Source organism: Drosophila hydei, unplaced genomic scaffold, assembly GCF_003285905.1.
Source record: "Drosophila hydei strain 15085-1641.00,03,60 unplaced genomic scaffold, DhydRS2 tig00008134-arrow-pilon, whole genome shotgun sequence".
Classification (NCBI taxonomy): domain Eukaryota; kingdom Metazoa; phylum Arthropoda; class Insecta; order Diptera; family Drosophilidae; genus Drosophila; species Drosophila hydei.
Genome location: NW_022045843.1, coordinates 2,638,228 through 2,658,198, shown reverse-complemented (window position 1 = coordinate 2,658,198; position 19,971 = coordinate 2,638,228). Strand labels below are relative to the sequence as shown.

General features: G+C 34.4%; 2 protein-coding genes across 7 annotated transcripts in view; both read left to right on the top strand.

Moving 5' to 3' along the window:
- The first annotated feature begins 507 nt into the window (after nt 1-507).
- LOC111604174 (mucin-17) overlaps nt 508-19,971 on the top strand; it is a 38,211-nt gene continuing 18,747 nt past the window's right edge. For 2 of the 6 annotated variants that reach the window (XM_023322116.2, XM_023322118.2), the window contains exons 1-6: nt 517-594; nt 6,097-7,005; nt 17,770-17,868; nt 17,963-18,204; nt 18,265-18,417; nt 19,462-19,551. In XM_023322116.2, the coding sequence (XP_023177884.2) occupies nt 6,752-7,005; nt 17,770-17,868; nt 17,963-18,204; nt 18,265-18,417; nt 19,462-19,551 (838 nt within the window). In that variant the 5' untranslated portion in view covers nt 517-594; nt 6,097-6,751. Of the gene's footprint in view, nt 595-6,096; nt 7,006-11,710; nt 11,859-17,769; nt 17,869-17,962; nt 18,205-18,264; nt 18,418-19,461; nt 19,552-19,971 lie in introns of those variants that run through there. The other 4 variants (XM_030225555.1, XM_023322115.2, XM_023322117.2 and 1 more) reach the window with 4 other exon arrangements.
- On the top strand, nt 15,329-16,089 carry LOC111604182. The gene has a single exon (XM_023322130.2). The coding sequence runs from the start codon at nt 15,640-15,642 to the stop codon at nt 15,952-15,954; it is 315 nt and encodes a 104-aa protein (XP_023177898.2). The 5' UTR covers nt 15,329-15,639; the 3' UTR covers nt 15,955-16,089.

Genomic DNA, 19,971 nt, shown 5'->3' with positions numbered 1-19,971 from the left:
AACTGAATACGAATGTGTTTGTGTTTATGGTTCTCTGTTATTTTTTGTTTTTGTCTTTTTTTTTTGCTTATATTTGCACTTCCCTTTTATGTCGCTTCCTTATGCCATACAAAATAAAGTTTGGTCGTGTGACCAAAAGAGTTGGACAGTCTGCAATTTAGAAGAGAGTAAAAGAGAGAGAGAGAGACAGGGAGAAGTAGTACGAGTGGTGCGTACAAGAAGTTCGCAGTGCTAAGTGGTCGATGTGTTGCCCTTGAATTGTGCTGCAAAAACTGGTTAAAGCTACCCCAAGTGGCAACCCCTTGGCCTTAAGCCTCTTTTGAGCTTCTAATCAAAAAACCAGAACAAAAATTTGCCGCTAATTTGGTTGTTTTTTTATTTGCAGCCAGCTGTTGAGCGCGCCAGCAAAGCGAAAGAGAGAGAGAGAGCGCAACAAGCAGCGACTGCGCAGCAGCAGCGACAACGTCGCCGACGACGACACAAAGCTCGACTTGACAGCGTCGACGTTGACGGCTCTCATTCGCGTTTTAACGTTTGCGCGGCGCTCACGCAACGGCTGAGCAGAGCAGAGCGGCATAAAAACAACAAATCAATGTGCGTTTTGTTATTGTTGTTATTATTATTATTATTAATCATATTATATTTAACTCAATTTGTTGTTGCTGGTGTAAAACAATAGCTTAAAACGTGTCGTGCAATAAGCAATGATAAGTGAACCTTAGCTGAAAATAAAATCGTTCAAGCGCAGCAACAGCAGCAGTCGAAACTGGTGATAAAAATAAAAAGGGCTCAGGGACAGCGAGGGAGCAAGCCCTAGACCTTAAAGCCTGTGTGCAGCTGTCTATACACATATATGTGTATGTGTATGCGAGTGTTTGTTTAGTGCATTCTCCTAGTGGGTCACTGGAGCGTGCGATATGCCAGTGTTAAACTAAAACAAGCGACTCATGCGCAAAGCAGACACAAAATAAAAAAAAGAAATGAGCGCACAAAATAAAATGACGAAAAGTGTCAACGGGGCCCAAGCAAGTGCAAAAGGGACAGGGACAGTCACACAGGCCAAGCGAAAAAAGGAGACGGGTTGCCAGTGCTGGACAAGTGTCAATGTCATGAACATTTAGCATTTAGCATTGCAATAAAATGCAACCCTGTGTTTGGGTGTGGGAAAATAAAAAACAAAACTTTAAAGCGGAAAAGAGAGTTGAAATTGCTTCCGCTGATCAATTGATTTTTTTCTACGTTTTTTGAAGAAAACAACTTTTACGTACAGCAAAAATAAAATGACTTAAGTAAGAGCAGCAGCAAAGCAGAAAGCAAAACCAATTGGCCAGCATCAGTTAACAATATTTAAGAGCCAAGTGGCAACTGAGACGCGACAAAAGACGTTACCAGCTTCCGTTAGTTCGCTTTTGGGCGCCTAAGCGGCTTCCAGCTGCAATTGTTATCGTTTCACTGGCCATTTTTTCTTCATAGAAGTAACAGCTCATCTGTGCGGACACAGAGAGAAAGAGAGAGAGAGAGAAAGGGAGATGGCGAGAGACACCAGCGTGCATATGTGTGAATCTGTTAGTAAAAGCTTTATTGATACATCTGCGTGTAATTAATATCAAAGATTTCCCTTTCACACATCACACCCATCAATCTCAAGCCACAGCATCAATCATATGCCAGTGCAAAATATTTGTTCAAATATTAATTAACCGATTGCCCGTGGCGTTGACTAACAAATACATTTACATAAACATTTACACATACATACATACAATATAAACCAACTATGTACTTAGCCGACTTGTTAACTAATTGCGCATACAGTGAAAGCTCTATTAACGAACAGCCTTAGACTATGAGTAAGAAGTCAATTTAAGTCTCTATAATTAGCACTTGCTCTTTGGACTAAACATTTTGTTTACAAAAGATCAGAATTTTGTATACAAATAACCACAGAGCGCACAAATTCCTTTTTTTGTATGTTTTATTTTTATTAATTTGTTAAAAAAGCTTATAACATGAATATCTATTTAAATTATCTCAAACTTGGCTCAAGTATTTGTACTGTTTTTTATGAAATTATTTCAAGATTTAAAAATATATATTAATATAAATTTGATTTATCTAAAATATCGGTTTTGCTTAGTAATAGAACTATAAACTCAAATAGTATGGTTGCCACGATTCAATTCATATATAATATTTGTTATATTGGGTACATAAGGAAAATATGTTCAAGGTTCAAATCCCAACAAGCTAAATTAACTGTGTGAAGTGCATTTCTGTTATGTTAAGCCATCAGTAGACTAATGCTAAAGTCCCAGGCTCAAACCCCAACCGCCAATTAGTTTGATAAAACCTGTCTAGCACTTGTAACTCTTCCGATAAAATACAGAAAAGTACATTAGATTTATCTATTCTCTTAGATCAGTTAAGTTTTAATTCCACTTAGTGAGTGTTCACTCTCCTACTCACCACTCACCTAATCTTTAGCGGTTTTAATGAATGTAAATCTTATCGAAATTTCTGTTTTCATTATCTTGCAGTTTTGCTCTGCCAGCTGTTCGCTCTGACGTGTTTTCACTGTACTGCTGTTAGCGTTTGCCGGCTTGATTAACTAATTGTTGTCTGTATATGCAAATGTTTACTGTACAGGTACTAATACATAGTAGCTCTTGATATCCGTCTGGCCCCTTTTTGCTTTGCTGTTGACCCAATTGCATTTCGAATCGCTGTCATTGTTTAATTAATTATCAAATTAGTTACTGTAACCGCTTAAAGCGACATGCAATGCGAAACAATTGTGTGAATGTTGCACAAATCTCGCAAGTCTAGATATAGTCAACACGTAACCAACAGCAGTAGCAGCAGCAGTAGCAGCAGCAGTTGCCATTGAGCAATGTGCAACAGATCTGATTTTTTTAATCAATTTCTAGTACAAAAGGTAGCCTTGCTTTATATAACTAATCCTCTTTGAATAAATCCAAAAGACAAGCGTGAATGAAAGCCGTGTGTAGCCGACGCTTGAATACCTTTACCCAAATTACTTAAAATCAATAGATAGTTATAGCTCAATAGATCTATAATCCTAACATTTGTGTACAAATTCCATTCCATACGCTAAGCTTTCTGCTGCCTGACGCTCAAATACCCTCACCAACAAATTTTTACATTGAGTCAGCAAGCTGCTGACTTGGCAGAAATGCATAAAAGGCTTTTATACAAAGTATACACATATAGTCGAAAACTAAATACCCTTACCTACAATTTGCAACTGATTCTATAGTAAACTAAATATATCTTAGCAGATCTGCGCTAGCTATACGCGAAATTTACATAATAGTTCCATTACAAATCTATAATATAAAATAGCTGACTCTTACTTAAAGCCCTACTATGTGCATAACTCAGTAGATCTAAAATATTCAGACCTATTTTACCTGCTGCAACTTTGCATACATTATGCACTTATGTAATCCGTCTCTCTCACTCTACCTTCCGCTTTGTTAGGGTATTCCTAAACTGAGTAAATGCATTTTTAATCATGCACACAAAATTGCATTTTATTTTTTTACCTTTATTTCTTTTTGTTGTCCGCCCAAAATGCCCATTCACAAGCAAAGCTGTTGTTTTCACCTGGCCGACAGGTATACATACATGGAATTTCGTATTGCTGCTGCTGTTGGTGTTGTTGTTATTGCTGCCACAGTATTTGCCCAGCGGCCAGTGTGCAAGCGACGCAGCCAAAAAACTGGACAAGTGAACTTAAGCATTAGAAATGTTGGAGACAACAACAACTGAGTTAGAAAAACAATCAACAAGTGCGTCTGTCTGTCTCTCTGTCCATTTGTCTCTCTGCCTCTTAGTCTGTCTTGTCCCGTTGTCTGGAAATGCGATACAAAAATCTTCGTCTTGTTTTGTTCGCATCTCGCGCTCGTTTAATGCTTCGTCAGTCACAGATACAGCTACAAAGTGTATCTGCAACTGGCCAACACAATCATCATCATCATCATCATCATCATCATCATTTTCATCATCATCATCATCATCATAATCATCATCATCATCATCATCATCATCATCATCATCATCATTATCATCATTATCATCATCATCATCATCATCATCATCTTTGTCATCATCAGTCTCGAGTTGGAGTCTCTGGCATTTCATGTCATTCATTTAACTGCCTCAACTATTCTACAGCAGCTGCGAGGCGAGCTCTAAAAATTGTTGCCCCTTGGCAAAAAACAAAATTGTTTAAAATACATAGTTAAGCAATTAAAGTTTAATTAGTGAAAATTTGCTTTAAACATTATGAACTGAATTTCCATGTTCAAAAATATTTTTAATTATTCGAATATTTTCATAGCGGCTTTTTGGAGAGATTTTGCTTTAGGTTTTTTGTTAGTCTTTGAAATCGAATTTAAGTGTCAATTATATGTTAGACTAAAGTAAAGTATTACAATAATGTATACAAGTATACAATATAATTGAATATTTAATGTTGGAATCAGAACACAAACAACTTAAATATTTAATGTTGGAATCAGCACTTGACTGAAGTTTCAAACTTAAATTCTCTGAAAGTATTTTTTATAATCATATTTATTGCTAAATGGCTGCTATTTTTTTAAATAATTTACTTTTTATATTTGTCCCATTCTTATTTCTTTCATAAGCTTGGCTCAGTACTTTTTAAACAGCCCTCGCTGCTCTTGTCTTAGAATTTCTCTTTGCATTTTGTTTTCTTCAACTTTTTGTTTGTTTTTTTTTTTTTTTAATTTTTTGATTTGCAAATCTTTTCTTGACTGGGTTGCTTGGCCGCCCCAGGGGTTGTCTTTCAATATGGTTATGGACAGGTACTGTCCCTCTCTCTATGTATATATCTCTCTCTCTCTCTGACTGACTGTCGTTGTATTTGTTTTTCTTGATGAGCAAGCGGCGTTTGAGAAGATTAGTTGAGCAGCTTTCTTTCGATGCTTAGGGCCCGTTTGTCAAGCTCTTGTTGCTGTTGTTATCGTTACACCCCTTCGCCCCGCGTGATCCCCCTTTTTGGGGGCCCCACTATGCAAATCGATGGCAGTGCATTAAATGAAATTACCAAATGCGGCTACGTGCCTTTCTAGGTCTTGGCAATTTACATATTTAGGCGTGCAGCCAAAAGACTCAGCTCGCATATCATTCGGAAATTATAGACTACACATATATATTTATATATATATATATATATATATATATATATATATATATGGAGTTGTCTTCCGATTCGTTGTAGCTGTAGAATCGTTTGCTGCTGCTGCAGTTGCAGATAGACGAGGGCGAGGTCTTCGAAAATCTTATCTCAGAGCACAATAAACGCGGCTTGTTTATTGTAGCCATAAAGTAAACCCAAAATAAAATTTCATATGTACCAAATACACTGTTTAGCTGTTCCACATGGCAATATTAGCTTCTAATTAACGTTCTATTTGTTCGATTTTAGACAAGTTATAAGTTGATTACTTGGCAAAGCTGTGACGTATATTTTATATATAAAAATATACTATACGGCTTGTGAAAGGGGCATATCCTCTAGGTATTTGTAAATACTTGCCATATCTTATTATAAGCCAATTTTAGTCAATAGTTCGAATCAGCAAATTTGTTTTTTTTTCAGTCTGTTTTGCTTGTTCTTAAAGCAAAATATATATATTTGGCTATCAATAATACATATCGAAATTTGCACCACTCTCTGACTAATTTTTAAAGCTAAATATAAATAAAAATATCTATAAGTTCTTGTCTAAATGGTTATCTGTATTATGTGTATAGACAAATTTATTTGATATATATATTAATACTGCTTACTTGATTTGGTATCTATAACAGTTCTAAGCCTTTGGGCCTAAGTTCAATTTGTATATAAAAACAATATTCTTTTATAATAATACAGATCTCTATGCATAGGTACAGATAAAGCTATAGATATATGAAGCTATAAGAGCTCTCGGTTTAATGTTAAGCATTTAAAAGATTATCAACATTCCCGCCTCTTTCACTAGCTAAAATAGAGCATTGCTTAGTCGTTCTCATCTATATAAAATTCTCTGTTTTTGCTTGCAGCTCCAAATACCTCGTATAGGGCGAACGCACGAGCTATTTGTGGAGCAAACGCCCCTCCGCACAAACAAAACTGAAAAATTTGTATATCGCGGTGGCTGATAAGGCAAATGGGCGCTGGTAAAAGGCCAAGACAATGGCCAAAATGCGAGCGTAATTAACAAAATGTGCGCCGAGCGACAAGTGAATGAAAATAGCTGAAAAATATAAGAAAGACAAAAACAGAAAACTGAAAACAGAAAAAAGGCCAAACAAAAAGTCTACAAAAGAAAAAGAAACAAAAAGTGTTGAAACAAAACCAGTGTTGAGAAGTGGCGCGAGGAGAATTGCATTGAGTGCTGAACTTGACAGCGCAGCGGAGGCGCCTACGGCCGGTTCCCAGGCAACCGAATTGCAACTGTATGTGTGCATGTTAGTTTGTGTTCACTGTACTCGACTGCAGTGTGTATCGCTGTGTGTGTGTGTGTGTGCGTACGGAAATGGCTTAGCGCAAAAATGTTGTGATTAAAAGTGAACGTTTGTGTGTCAAGCGGGTTCAAGTGAAGCGAAAGCGTCAAATACCAAAACAAAGTGAACTGCAACAACAAGCAAAGGCGCAACAACAACAACAACAACTCATTAAGCAGCTGCAACAACAACAATAGCAACAACTACAACAATGGCTGCCAACACACTTGCAGCCAGCAACGCAGCACCACTAACTCCTACAACACCTGCAACTCCAACAACACCTACGACACCTGTGGACAGTCCCGCTCAGCAGCTGAACAACAGCGTAGATAGCGGCATCGCCGTTCTCGACGTGGATCATCAAGCAGTGAAGCGACGTCAGCGTCTGCAGCAATGCCAACGCATTCTACAACTGTTGCAGCGAGATCAGCCCACATATCAGCAGCTGCGCGATAGATTAAGGTGAGTTTCATATTTAAACATTTCAAGATTAAGGAGGCTGCAGCTTGAATTTTAATTGCTGAGCTGACTCGCTTAATTTCTCCCTCATACGGAACGGAGAGAGACATTGTTCAGATCTCAGTTTCTCTCCTTATTCTGTTCTATCTCCATCTCGTGAGTTCGTTTATCCCTTATAGAAAGCGTCAAAAGATGTTTACGAATAATGAATCGTTATCTAGAATAAAATATTTTCTACTTATATAAGTTCCGGGTTTACCATTATTTATTTCATTATGCTTTTTTTGGGTTTTTTATTTATCGAAATGAATAATGAATCTCTATTTTTTTAAATATTAAATTTCGCAATTATTTTGTCAAATATTTGACACATGCGAACGAAGCTAATTAAGAAATTTACGATAGCCCACGGCACGTTATGCGATGTTAGGAAAAATTTAAGAGGCTGTCGGACGGATGTTGTTGATGGTGTTGATGGGCTTGGCAGACAGACGACATGCGGTTGGGTGTCTTCAACTGCAGCTGCTGTTTGTCAATTACTGATTTGATTAGCATATTTTGTGGCTCGTGTGCTTTGGGTGCGTTGCGAAGCTGACAAAAGTGCGACAAACTTGAGACTTGCAATTTGCAAAATCTGTTGACCTCAATGACAAAACTCAAATATTCGCAGGTGCAGTCAGTGCAATAAAATAACGCCAGTCGCATCGGAAAGAGCTACACTGCGAAGGAAATATATATAGAGAGACAAATGTTCCCACTCGACACAATAAGCTTACCAAAAAAAAACAAAACAAAACAAAATAAAGAGAGATAAAACTCTTTTCATTACTCATCTTCAAAATGTGTTTTATTGCCAAGTCAGGCGCACTGAGAGATGAACAACATCGTTAAGCTGTACATAAATACATATACAAATACATATACATACATATATATATATATATATATATATTTATATACTATATATGTTTGTGCTTATGCCTAACAGTTCGTGTAATATCTTCATCATTATGATGTTCTTTTTGTTCACAGAATAACTTAAAGTATTATGACTAGTTTTTTGCTCTTGTGGGTTTGGGTTTGCAAAAATTGGCTAAATTTTTTTGGGGTATATTAATTGGGAGTTTTTCTCAATATTTACTTGAAATTTCCTTAATATTTAATTATGTATCTATGAACTATAATAGTTTCATAGAAAATTAAAAATTAATTTAAAAATGTTATCGATATTTATCGGCTTTGAGTGGAATCTACACATTTCCATATATTTTTCATTAAATTTAATTTATTCATATATGCATTTAATCAAATTTTAAGTTTTATTCCGATACATTATTTTATTTAGTAATCTATATTAATCAAAATTGATCGGAATCCATGTATTTCCATAAAACTCGAAATTTATAGCAATATACAAATTCATATTCAAAATTCATCATAATTAGTTTTAGTTTTAGTTTTAGCTTTAGTTTTAAGCTTATCAAGAACTTATGCAGACTATCGATATTTTTCGAAATTTCCTATTTCGATACAGATTTACAACGATTTCTTTAACAGTCCTTCGCTATTTCCTCCTCTTCAGACGCTAATCACACATAGTACTCGTTTATGGTCTTAGCTGGTTACGGGATATTAACACCAACTTGCAGACTTTAATTCACATTCAATCTTATCGGCTCCATGAGCGCACGCAATTTGAGTTTATCTTATCGCTGAATTCATAATTAATTTGATGAATGCCAATTAATTGGCTTCGCCAAAGAGGCAGAGCGACAAACAAATAGACAGACAGACGGCCAAGCACGTGAAACGGGCTTTGGTCGTAATTCATTTTCATTTTGTCATTGGCAAACTGTTTTTCCATGTTTTACCATCGATTTTCTTTGATTTCAGCCGTTTGCTTTTCTGTCCACGATTTGCATAAATGACAAAGAGCTAATTGGTCAAATGACAAAAGTTATTCAGCTGCCTCAGACCTCTTTAACCCTATTTCTCTCTCTCTCACTCTCTGTCTCTTTCTCTGCTTTTATTCTTTGTTATCGGCTTTTATTATTTTTACCTGTGACTAAACTAACTAAAGTCCAGTTCCACTTTGGATACTCGCCACAACGCACACAAAAAAAAACCCTAAAAAATTCAAACAAAATTTATATAAAACTAAATTAAAAATCCGGCCTAAATTTCTCATATATATATAAAATATATATAACATTGTTGCTCTCGGCCCAATTATAATTCGCTTGTGATATAACCTTAAAAATCTTGACACTTATCTGTGAAATTTTTCATTGCGTTGTCTCTTTCTTTCATATTTTTTAAACTTTTTTGTTTGTTTTTCTCTCTAATATTTTTTTATGATTATTTATTTATCGCGCGCTGTTATCAAATCAAAAGCCGCAAAAAAACGAATGCCCGCGTATTTTTTTTTTAACAAAATACAAACAATACTATATAATACCCCTCTCTCCACATTTATATATGTATATAACGACAAACTGCAAAAAAAGTGTAGGAAAAAGTAAAACCAACGACGCAGTCGCAAACTTAAGTTAAGTCAGTTAAGATCGTCGCGAACTGTGACTGAGATATCCCGAGTCAGCTGGCGGGAAAATTAGGTAAACGTCTGATAGATATATGGAAGAGAGCCAACAGCTCAGAAAATCAATTAACAAGTTCTTATATACACACACATATATCTAAAGTAAATAATGGCAAAACAAAAAGGTTTGATTGATAAACGCTGTAAAAAACGCCTAATTGCAAAATAAAGTTCTTGGCTCGCTCAATTATTTATTCAAACTTGAAGTCGTGAAGTGTAAAAAAGTGTAAAAAAAAGCAGCATTAAAAATGACTTTGATGTGTGTTCAAGTGTATAGAAACCATTTGCAATTCGTAATTCGCATTTGTCATGTTTAATCACATGTTTTTTCTTCAAGCACACTCACACAGACACTCGAGACAATTGCTGATGACCAGTGTTAGATAACGTGCCAATTTGCATCTTGATAGACTGAAAGAAGAAGAAAGAACATTGCAAATTCTCTGCAGAAAAAATAGCAAATTTCTTTATATTAATCAGCTATGTTTAATCTGCAAGCAAACAAAATACAAAATCGTGATTGATAGCGCTTTAAATAACTCTACTAAGAGCACATAACAAGCGATAAGCGTAGGTAAACAGCTAAGCAGCTGAAACAGGTAAAAAGTCTAGTCAAACTTGAAGTAGAAATTGCACTTTATGAGACTTTTCATTGCAAATTACACTATTTCGCACAATTTAACTTAAGTGCTCAAATGACATTGACTTAAATTTAGAATACATTTAGCGTAAATGTCCAAATGACACTGGCTTAAAATAATTCATCCATAGCATATAATCTCGAAACAACTTAAAGCTCATTGCTTTGTAACAAATATAACGAATTCGTCAAACTGAAAATAAATAATAAAATTAACAATTAGTTTTTAAACAATATTTCCTTAACTTTGTAGAGAGAAAGATATATTAATTTAATAAATTTAAATTGTCAAACATAAATAAATACATAAAAGCTTAACTGAAATGTTTCCCCATTCATTAAACTTTTATATATATATTTATACACATATTTTTATTTTTATTATTTATTATTTTACATATGTTTTGCTGTAATTATCCTATATACTTAATATATCTATTTTTTTTAAATTTATATACATGTTTAAATTTTATTTTTTATTCAAAATGCGCTTTGATTCAATAGAAAATGTTTCTTAATATTTATTTTCATTTACGAAATGCGCTATATTTTAATAGTCAAACCAAAATATTTATATATTTGTCACACAAAATATTTATAAATATGGTTAGATGTAGCTGCGGAGTTCTCAACACAAAGTATTTATTTTAATTAAGTTACATATTCAAAAGAGACTATTTTTTATGGTTTTAGCAACTGTTTTTGTATTAAAGTTCAGTAAAAATAAGTGCAAATTGCAAACTCAATTAGAATTTGGTTTTAAAATCTGTTTGTAGCCAAGACTTGCAATGAGATTGCCTTTGTTTAAGGTCATGCATGAGTCACAAGCTACAAACATTTGTGCCATAAGCTGCTTAGTAAAAGTTGAACAAAAATATTTATAATTATATTTAATATTTTAAGCCAGTATCATTTAGAATGAAATCAGCATTTGTTTAGTATTTTAAAGGTTTTTTTAAGCATCAATTTAAACTGATGTTTGCCTAACTTCACGTAGTATACAATTTTTAAGCAAGTGTCATTCAATCACAAAACATAAATTCTGTAAAATTCTTTGCTGTCACTTATTGAAAGGACTGCAAAATAAACAACTTCATATTTTAATTAAATTCTTTAAATTTCTTAGTCTGACCAATTCACACATTGAACTAAAACACCTTGCGTAGGGCATTCTTTCGAAATTATTTATTTAACTATGAGCTAACTTACATGCGTATACAAACACACATACAACATATATACAACATGTTATATATATATTATCTGAATGATAAGATATGTTCGAGCCACAATGTCAAAGACAGCGGTAGTTAGATGTTTTTTAGACCAATAATCCCCTTGCGTAGAACTATTTGTAGTTTGAGTTTGCCTTTAGCTTGCGAGTAGAGCTGCTGCTGTGTTGTGTGTGTGTTGTTTTTGCATTTCTTCAAATGACAAATGACAAATGACAAATGAGAAATTTTCACAGTGTTGCAAGCGTCTGTTGCGGCCCTACAACTGCTTAATGGAGCTGCCCATGTATCGGGGCAACAATAATTTATTCCTGGGTCTGACCAGCGTCGTCGGCCTGATCGGTGGCGCCTATCTGCTGCAATGTGGCGCTAATAATTATCTCAGGTGAGTTCAGTCAAGTTGAGGCGGTGGACCACCAACGGGTTGCACCTGCTCCACGTTCAATTGCTGCACGTGCAGCGAATCGCACATGCAGTTAGCTAAAATATGGCTAGTTTTATTTTGTTAAGTTACCTTTTTAGCTTGATTTTCGTTTTCAGTTACGTGTCGATTACGTTTGCGTGTTAGCCAAAAGATATAAGAGAAAAACAACTAAGCAAAAATGTGTTAAACTATCTTGGGAGCATTCAAAAATTGCACATAAAAACTGATTTGGCATAATTGATGTCCACTAGCGTTTCGTTTTGTATACCCTGTAAGCAGGCCCAAAAGAGGCTGACTGGTCGAGCAAAAACAGCTGTTTGCCATTAAGAAATATATCAATCACAATTGGCATTAGTCTTGTGTAATTGCATGTCGTTTTGTATACCCTGTGAGCATTGAAAATGGGTATATTGGTTTTATTTGACTGGTCAGCGCTTTCAAGGCTCAAAATAATATATATTATTGCGATAAATTTATCGTTATTTCGTTGTTTTAAAAACTTTGCTTGGATATAAAAAAAAAAGTCAGAAATATACAAAATCAGTTTAACTACAGCTTATCAACTAATCACTGAAGCTGTCTTGATTGAAGACTTGGATGAGCACTCCACCTAGATTTAAGTCGATAAGTATCGATTTACAGCTCAGACTTGGTAAACGTTTAACATATCGCTAAGCTTTTATTTAAATAAGCTCATTATATTTGACAAGCCTTGTTAAGCTTTAAATCAATTTCCAGCTTAAGCTTTCTCAGCACATTTGCAAGCTTAAATCATGAGATTTGTTGTGCGTATAATATTTATTAGGCATATACTCGACTGTCTCACTGCTGAGTACAGGGTATCAGCTGAACGCACAATCTGCTGTGTGTGACTGTTGCTGTGCCTCGTTTGCCAGTTGGTAGCTGAGCTCAATTTTGTATTTCCTTGGTCGAGTCACAAATCAAGCCGCTTGTGTAATAACTTAATTCGCCAATGTCTTTAATTGGTCAACGACAATTGGTTTTGGCAGCTGTTGCCAATTTCGATTGTCTTCGATTATCGTTTACCGTTAGCAAACATTTCATAACAATGTGACACAAATTTGACATAGCGGAAATCGTTAAGAACCCCCTGACCCAGCGGTCTCCATAGACCTCTCCGTCTCTCAAGTACAATAACAATTAGCAAAGAATGATATTTCTTTAGACCGTCCATTCAAGTTAATGAGGCATTTGTTTACTTTTTACTATTTATTGTGTATTAGCAATGCCTTTGTAGCATTGCAATTGTTTCAACAATCATCAGCTGGCTTTTGTACTCTCTATACACCTTACAATGTTCGCTTTCTTAGCTGAAAACTGAAAACGAGCGACGCTTCATGCATAAATGGAAAGTCAGTCAGTCAGTCAGTTAATATGGCATTATAGTTATAATTAACGCCTGTCAACGTCACTTGGCTAAAAGTATTTTAATGCATAAGTGTGTTACACTGACAGAAAAAAGTTGTTGATAAGGAAAGTTTTTAAGTAAAATTAGTGAAAGAAGAAGTAATTGAAAATCTTAAAAGCTTTAAATGCATTTGCCTTAGAGCTTAACTTTAATTAATGTTTTCTATTTTGTTAAGGAAGCTTAAATAGCAAGAAAGTTGTCTTAAAATTAAATATATTTAATTTAAAGTTAAAGCTCATTTAGTTTGGAAAGCTTCAAAATTTAGCTAACAAACTATTGAACATTTCTTATATGAGAGGCTGCTTGTGTATTGTAAGTTTTTTTAAAGCGCATCTAAGCTTATTTGGTATTTTTGTATATAAAAGCTTGAATTCGATTTGAAAGCATTTGAAAAGAGCTTTAAAAGTAAAATGTGTAGTTAATAATAATTACTTATTTATTGAAAGTGTTCTTATATCAGGCAAGCTTAAGGCTGAAATTCTTTATTTTGCTGATATCTTAAATACTCATTAGTTATTTAGCATATATCAATATAATTTAAGCTGCTACACAGCTAAATATACAAAATACTAACCTTATCTTAAACTCAATCTCTTTATCGTCACTTCGACCTGTCCGCTTAAACCGCAACGAAAATAATATTTCAAGTTATTTAAGTTATTTTCACTGCATAGAAATTTGTCTAACCCGCTTTAGCTGTTGTTAAATTCTTTAATGTTTCTCGCAAATGAGAATCAAAACGGGTTCAATTAAGATTCAAGTCGCATAGCAAGTGAAAAGTAACAAAAACCGAGAAAAAAGTGTTACAAATGTGACAGAATTTTTATGTTTACGAAAGTGGCTAAAAAGCAGCCAAGGCAAGTTTGGAAAATGTACCAAAATTGCTAAAAAAAACAAAATAAATAATTAACAGGTGTAAGAAGCGAAAAAATTTGTTGCATACCAGTAAAGTGGAGAGAAAAAATGCATTGCATACTTTTCGGCGTTCGCAAATAGAACTCGATTTTCGTACTGAATGAAAAATATTTATATAGGCGCAAATTGCTAAGCAACATATTTGCAAATAATGTTAGCACAGCAAAAAAAATTACAATGAACATCTGTAAATTGTTATTTTTTGCGCTACAACAAATTAGCAACAGAGACATTGACACTGGCATTGAGATTGAAAGTCAAGTATGGAAAAAAATCATACAAATGTTCTATACAGCAAAGGCTTGTTAACATAAATAGTTGTTTATATTTGTTATTTGTAGAATTATTTATAAAATATTAATTTGTTTTTATTTGTATAAAGACGTAAAACCCGTTTCATTTTGGGCGCCATTTATTAATCAGCCGTCATTAGACTGACTAATAAATTAATAAATTCCAAGAGCTACAATTTATAAAAAAGATAAAAAAAACAACACAAATTAATGCGCAGAACAAAATTTACTGAAATCAAAACTCGTTTGCGGAATTTTCGACAATATTCTACGATATTTTAAATTTCGCAATGAATAATGAAATCACATGTTGAAAAAAGCAAACGCTAGACGAACAATTAATCAACATTAAAAGCGAATCCAAATTCCAATATGAATTTGTATTCGACTTAGAGTGCAGCATCAGCTGTCCAACTCTGTCAGAACTGTTAAGCTTTCTATTTGCCAGCTGTAAGATTTGTTGTTGTTCTTTATGTGCAGAGTTTCTGGCGAAACGCGTGAATTACTCAAAATCCCAAAGAAGAAAAAACAGCAGCTACAATAACGCTTTGAAGCTCTTACGTCATCAACGCGCTTGTCTGCGCCTGTCTATCCGCATATGTTTAGCATTTATGTTTGTTTGTGTTTGCTTCACTCTCATTCTCTCAATACTCCACACCGAAGCGCTCTCACGCGCTTGATGTGCACCTCTCTCTCTGTTGCTCTCTTTCTCTCTTGCTTTCTATGCAAAAACCGGCATAAGCTGTGTGCGTCGACGTCGCTGTCGTCGCACGCTCAGCTGTTGCCTAGACTGACGCACTCAAAGCAAACTGCGCATAATAAAACCAAAGCTGGTGCGAGAAAGTTGTCGGCGCGCTACGAATCAGACATAGATGAAACAAACTCGCAGTTAACTCGAATTCGAAAAAATAGCAAAAACAAATACAAATCAATTTACGGCCATGCAACAAAGCAAAAGCCAGCACAGTGCCAAATTAAGCAAACTGAAAAAACAATACCAGAGTTCAATAGCAAATTAAACAGAAGTAAAAGGAAATCAAAGCAACAACAACAAGCAGACGTGAAGAGTATAAGAGTTACGTTGCCAGCCCGTTAGCCTGCCAGTATGTTGTTTACATCCGGTGTAATCTGCCACGTGGAGAAATTGCTCTGTACACCGATCAGTTTCGCCGTGTTCGCCTTCCTCTTCATGGCCTGCACCATGGAGGTGGTCCTGCTCAAGCTGACCACCAGTGCACACGTCTTTGGCAGACCGCCCAACCATGACGACTGGGACGAGGGCGGCCAGTTCGAGGAGGAGGATATTTACTATGAGAATCTCGAAAATAATTATGAACATTGGGCGCGCAGGCGTCTACGCTATCATCAGCGTCAGCAGCAGTTGCTACAACAACAACAGCAGCAGCAGCAGTTTCTATAGACAATTGTCTCTTATACCTAATGTATATACGACTGAAATTTCTCCAATTAGAATTAACGTTTTTTTTTTCTGTTTCGATTTCATTGGCGTCTCTGTGTAAACAATAGCGAAATTTTCTGCCAATTCATTTGAAACACACACAAAAAAAACAGTGAAGAAAAACAAATTTTTGTGTTAATATTTTGTGCACGTTGTTAGCATTATATATATAGATATAAAGGTATATGTATATACTTAATCATTTTCGAGTATTCGGTTTCAATTACGTGCATTTGTTTTTTGTATAGAAATTTGCATAAATTGTAAATGACTGACATAATAATCATAATATCTACATATTACATAACCTAATCTATCAAATATCCAATACTATATATACGAAGACCCTATTCAGCTAGCAATTAATGTAATTTAAGGCTTCTTGTGTGTATGTGTGATTGATATAAACAAATTCTATCTATACTGTTATACTGTTATACAACTCGTTCAGTGTTATAAGCGCTATCCTAAAGTATAAGTAAAAATAAAAATATATATATACAATTAGTTGTAGATGAATTGCAAAATTGCTTTTCACTGGTCGAAACGGGTTTAACGATGGTTTTTCTTCCGCATTTTTCCTTGTGCAACAGTCGAAGAAGGAGACGGAGAAAGAGAGCGAGGTAGATAGAGTAGCTTGATTACAGTTTCGTTTTGGTTACGGAACTTGTTTTGGAAATATAAAAACATTTAAAAATGGATTTTTTTCATTAGTTAATTTAACAGACGCTAGCCAAACAGAAAATTATAAATTAAACGAAAATTAGCAAAACGCAACCTTCACAGAGTTGTTTAACCTTTTGAGAAATAATTTGTATATTATCTAGAATTCGGCGTCATAAGCTTAAGCAAATTCAAAGCGAAACGCAGCAAAAAGAAAAGTAAGAAACACCAAAAAAGGCAGAAAAAAAATTTGGAATTGTGTCAAAAATCGAAGCTATGCTACCATATCCAGGCTTAAAAAACTAGAAAAAGCCGTTATGATACTTTTTTTGCATAAATTGATGAACTAAAGAGCAGCAGCGAAGAGAGCTTATACTCGGTATACATTATAAGATAGTTTTTATGGAAATGTCATTTTATAGCAAGAAAAGAGCTAAAGCTTGAAATCCACAATTTAAGCCTAAAGCTATCTGTTTTATAATCAATGTGCAAAAAATGTTGAGGTAGACAATAGCTCTCTTTAATATATGATTCGATTTTATTTAATTTGTTGCTAATTTCATATTTTGAAACGACATTAACAACAATATATAATATATAAGCTAATTAAATTAAAATGAATCATTTTTAATTGAATACAATTTATTAATTAGTTGTTTATAATTTCCTCGTATTCCTCTTTTGATTTAGATTTTTTAAGTTTTTGCAAAATGTTCTTTTTAATTTAACTTTTAAATTTTAATATTTTTAATTTATATTTTATTTTTTTGTGGTTGAAAAGGTTTAGAAATTTAAAATTTTATAATAAATACATATAATAAATATTAATTTAAAAATGTTTATAAAATTTTTGTTATTTTTTATTCAATTTCCATGGATTTTATGAATGAAAATTAATCAATTTAGAATAATTAAATGTAAAAAATATATCAAGTAAAATACAAAATGCTATTTCTAAATGAATAAACTCTATAATTTTTTCAAAGCTTTTTATTTTTATTAATAAAATTGGCAGCTTATAAGAGTCTTAATTTTTTAGCTTAAAAGATATCTTTAATGCAATATATATGCATATATATATTTATAATTTTTTTATTTCTTTTTTTGTTGTAGCAAAATAGTTACCAAGAAGCCTAAGAAATTGAATGGCAGCGATGAGCAGTGTAGCTGCAATGTCTGCTGTGCAGAATTGGATTTAAGCAGTGCCAAAAAGTGAGTAAATAAGCTCGGTGACTCTATATATAAATATATATATATATATAATGGACTCTCTCTCCCTCTTCCGCCCTCTCTCCCTCCTGTACAGCTATGTCACATGTTGCACGTGTGGCAAGCAGGTGTGTCGCGGCATCAAGTGCGCCAATTGGCTGCCAAAGGCAGCGCAATGGGTGTGCGAATTGTGCCACAGTTCGAAGCAGTCGCTGGAGCAAACTTCGTCCTGGGTGGCCGAGCAGATGTCCTTCAACCAGCAGAAGTTCGTCTATCCACTGCGGACACGCAGCGAAATCTATATACCCATAAGTGCAGAGCTCGCCGACAGCTCGATGCGTAAGCATAGCCAGAAAAGAGCTAAAACTAGCTAGAATTTCAAGCTAAATTCCATTACAGATTTCGAGAGCGTCAGCCAGGTCGGCATGAATACGAATATGAGCTTGGACGAGCGCAGCAGGATAAGGGAATACGTTGAGGAAATTGTAGCGGAAATGCTCGGCGGTAATCTCGATCACATCAAAGTCGGCCAATTGTCCAAGAGCGAGAACTGTAAGTAGCCCCGACTGAGTGTTCGCTTAGATTTGATTAGTGCAAATGCAATCTGTGGCGAGTGCAAATTTCCCTCAATTGCTTTGAATTTAAAATGAGCTGTGTACACACAGATGATACTATATGCATGTATACATGTATATAAAGATATATATATCTTGTTTGTGTAGGAAACGTAGTCAACAGTTCAGAGAGCAGCCACTGCTTTTGCAAGCGCGCATTTATAGTGAAGTCTGATTCAGGGCAATGAACCAAGATTTTATATCTCTAATTGTAGATATAGCAAAAGCAATTTCAGCGCAACACAGTTTGCAGCTCTTTGGGGAAACAAAACACCTAAAAGTATGCAGCGAATATTTAAAATAATAAAGCAAACTTTTATTTTGATTTTATTTAAGTGAAGCTACGGTTAAGTATAATATATAAAGGCCAAGGGTTGCAAGCAGGTATAAGACTTAATAACAATATTCCTTAAATTATAATATTATTAAAAATATATTGCCTTTACATTATTATTTTATTAAAAATATCGGGTTTGATTGATCTTCTTCAAAAGTTTAATGCTCAATGACAAAACTAAATGCTTAAAGCGTAAACTCTTAGATCTAGCTTCTGTGCAGAACATGTTATTCAAGACTCAATCCGAAATTTTCCGAAATATGGAAGAACAGGTTACGTTAGTATAATTCCCATTATTCTTAGTTCTAGTTTGCTGGAGGAACACGTTATCATAGGGTAATTTCTGTTGATTTTGCCATTTAGCAAGACTGATTTAAATAGTTAATAGAACTGCGTAACAAAACTTAGAGAACAATTTAAAAACTATAGAATTTTAGGTATATATTTTAAAACATCTTTTTGCTTCTTGCATATGCAACTTTTCTAACTGCCCACCAGCTGCCACTGTATACTTTACGTTGCTTTAAGGCTAAAGTTTTTAACAAACTCCATTGCATACTTAATGTTAAATTTAATTATACTTTATATACACACACAAACACACCCACACACACACATACAAACAAACAAATGCACTGCATACAGACCTGCAGCTGTTTGATAAATTTCATGCGAAATTGAGCAATATGTTTATCAATGTGGAGAATGCTTTATGCGCACGTGTCTACAAAGGAGGTAAGTCCTGCCGTGTAGCCCTCTCCTTCCACTATTCCAAAATGAAAAAATACTGCTACTACTACTTCTGTAACTACGCTCTAATCTGCTGTAGTGCCTGCCTAACCTGCTCGTATCCAGCATGAATCATGGCTATAATAATAAAAACTTATTTCTCTATATTTAGCGCACGTAGTTATCTTTATGTATCTATATATGTGTGTAGCTATACCGCTCATATGCGTAATATTTAAAGAATTCTGCAGAAAAATCCGTAAAATACCTTGCGTATACGTAATATGCTGAGAATGTCATAGGAATCAATGAATATTCAGACTTAAATTATGCCTATCAGTAAATAATAAATGCAAACTAAACTAAAATGAAAACAAAAAGAAAAAATCAACGAAAATCGCGGTCAACACTCAGTGATAACAGCAA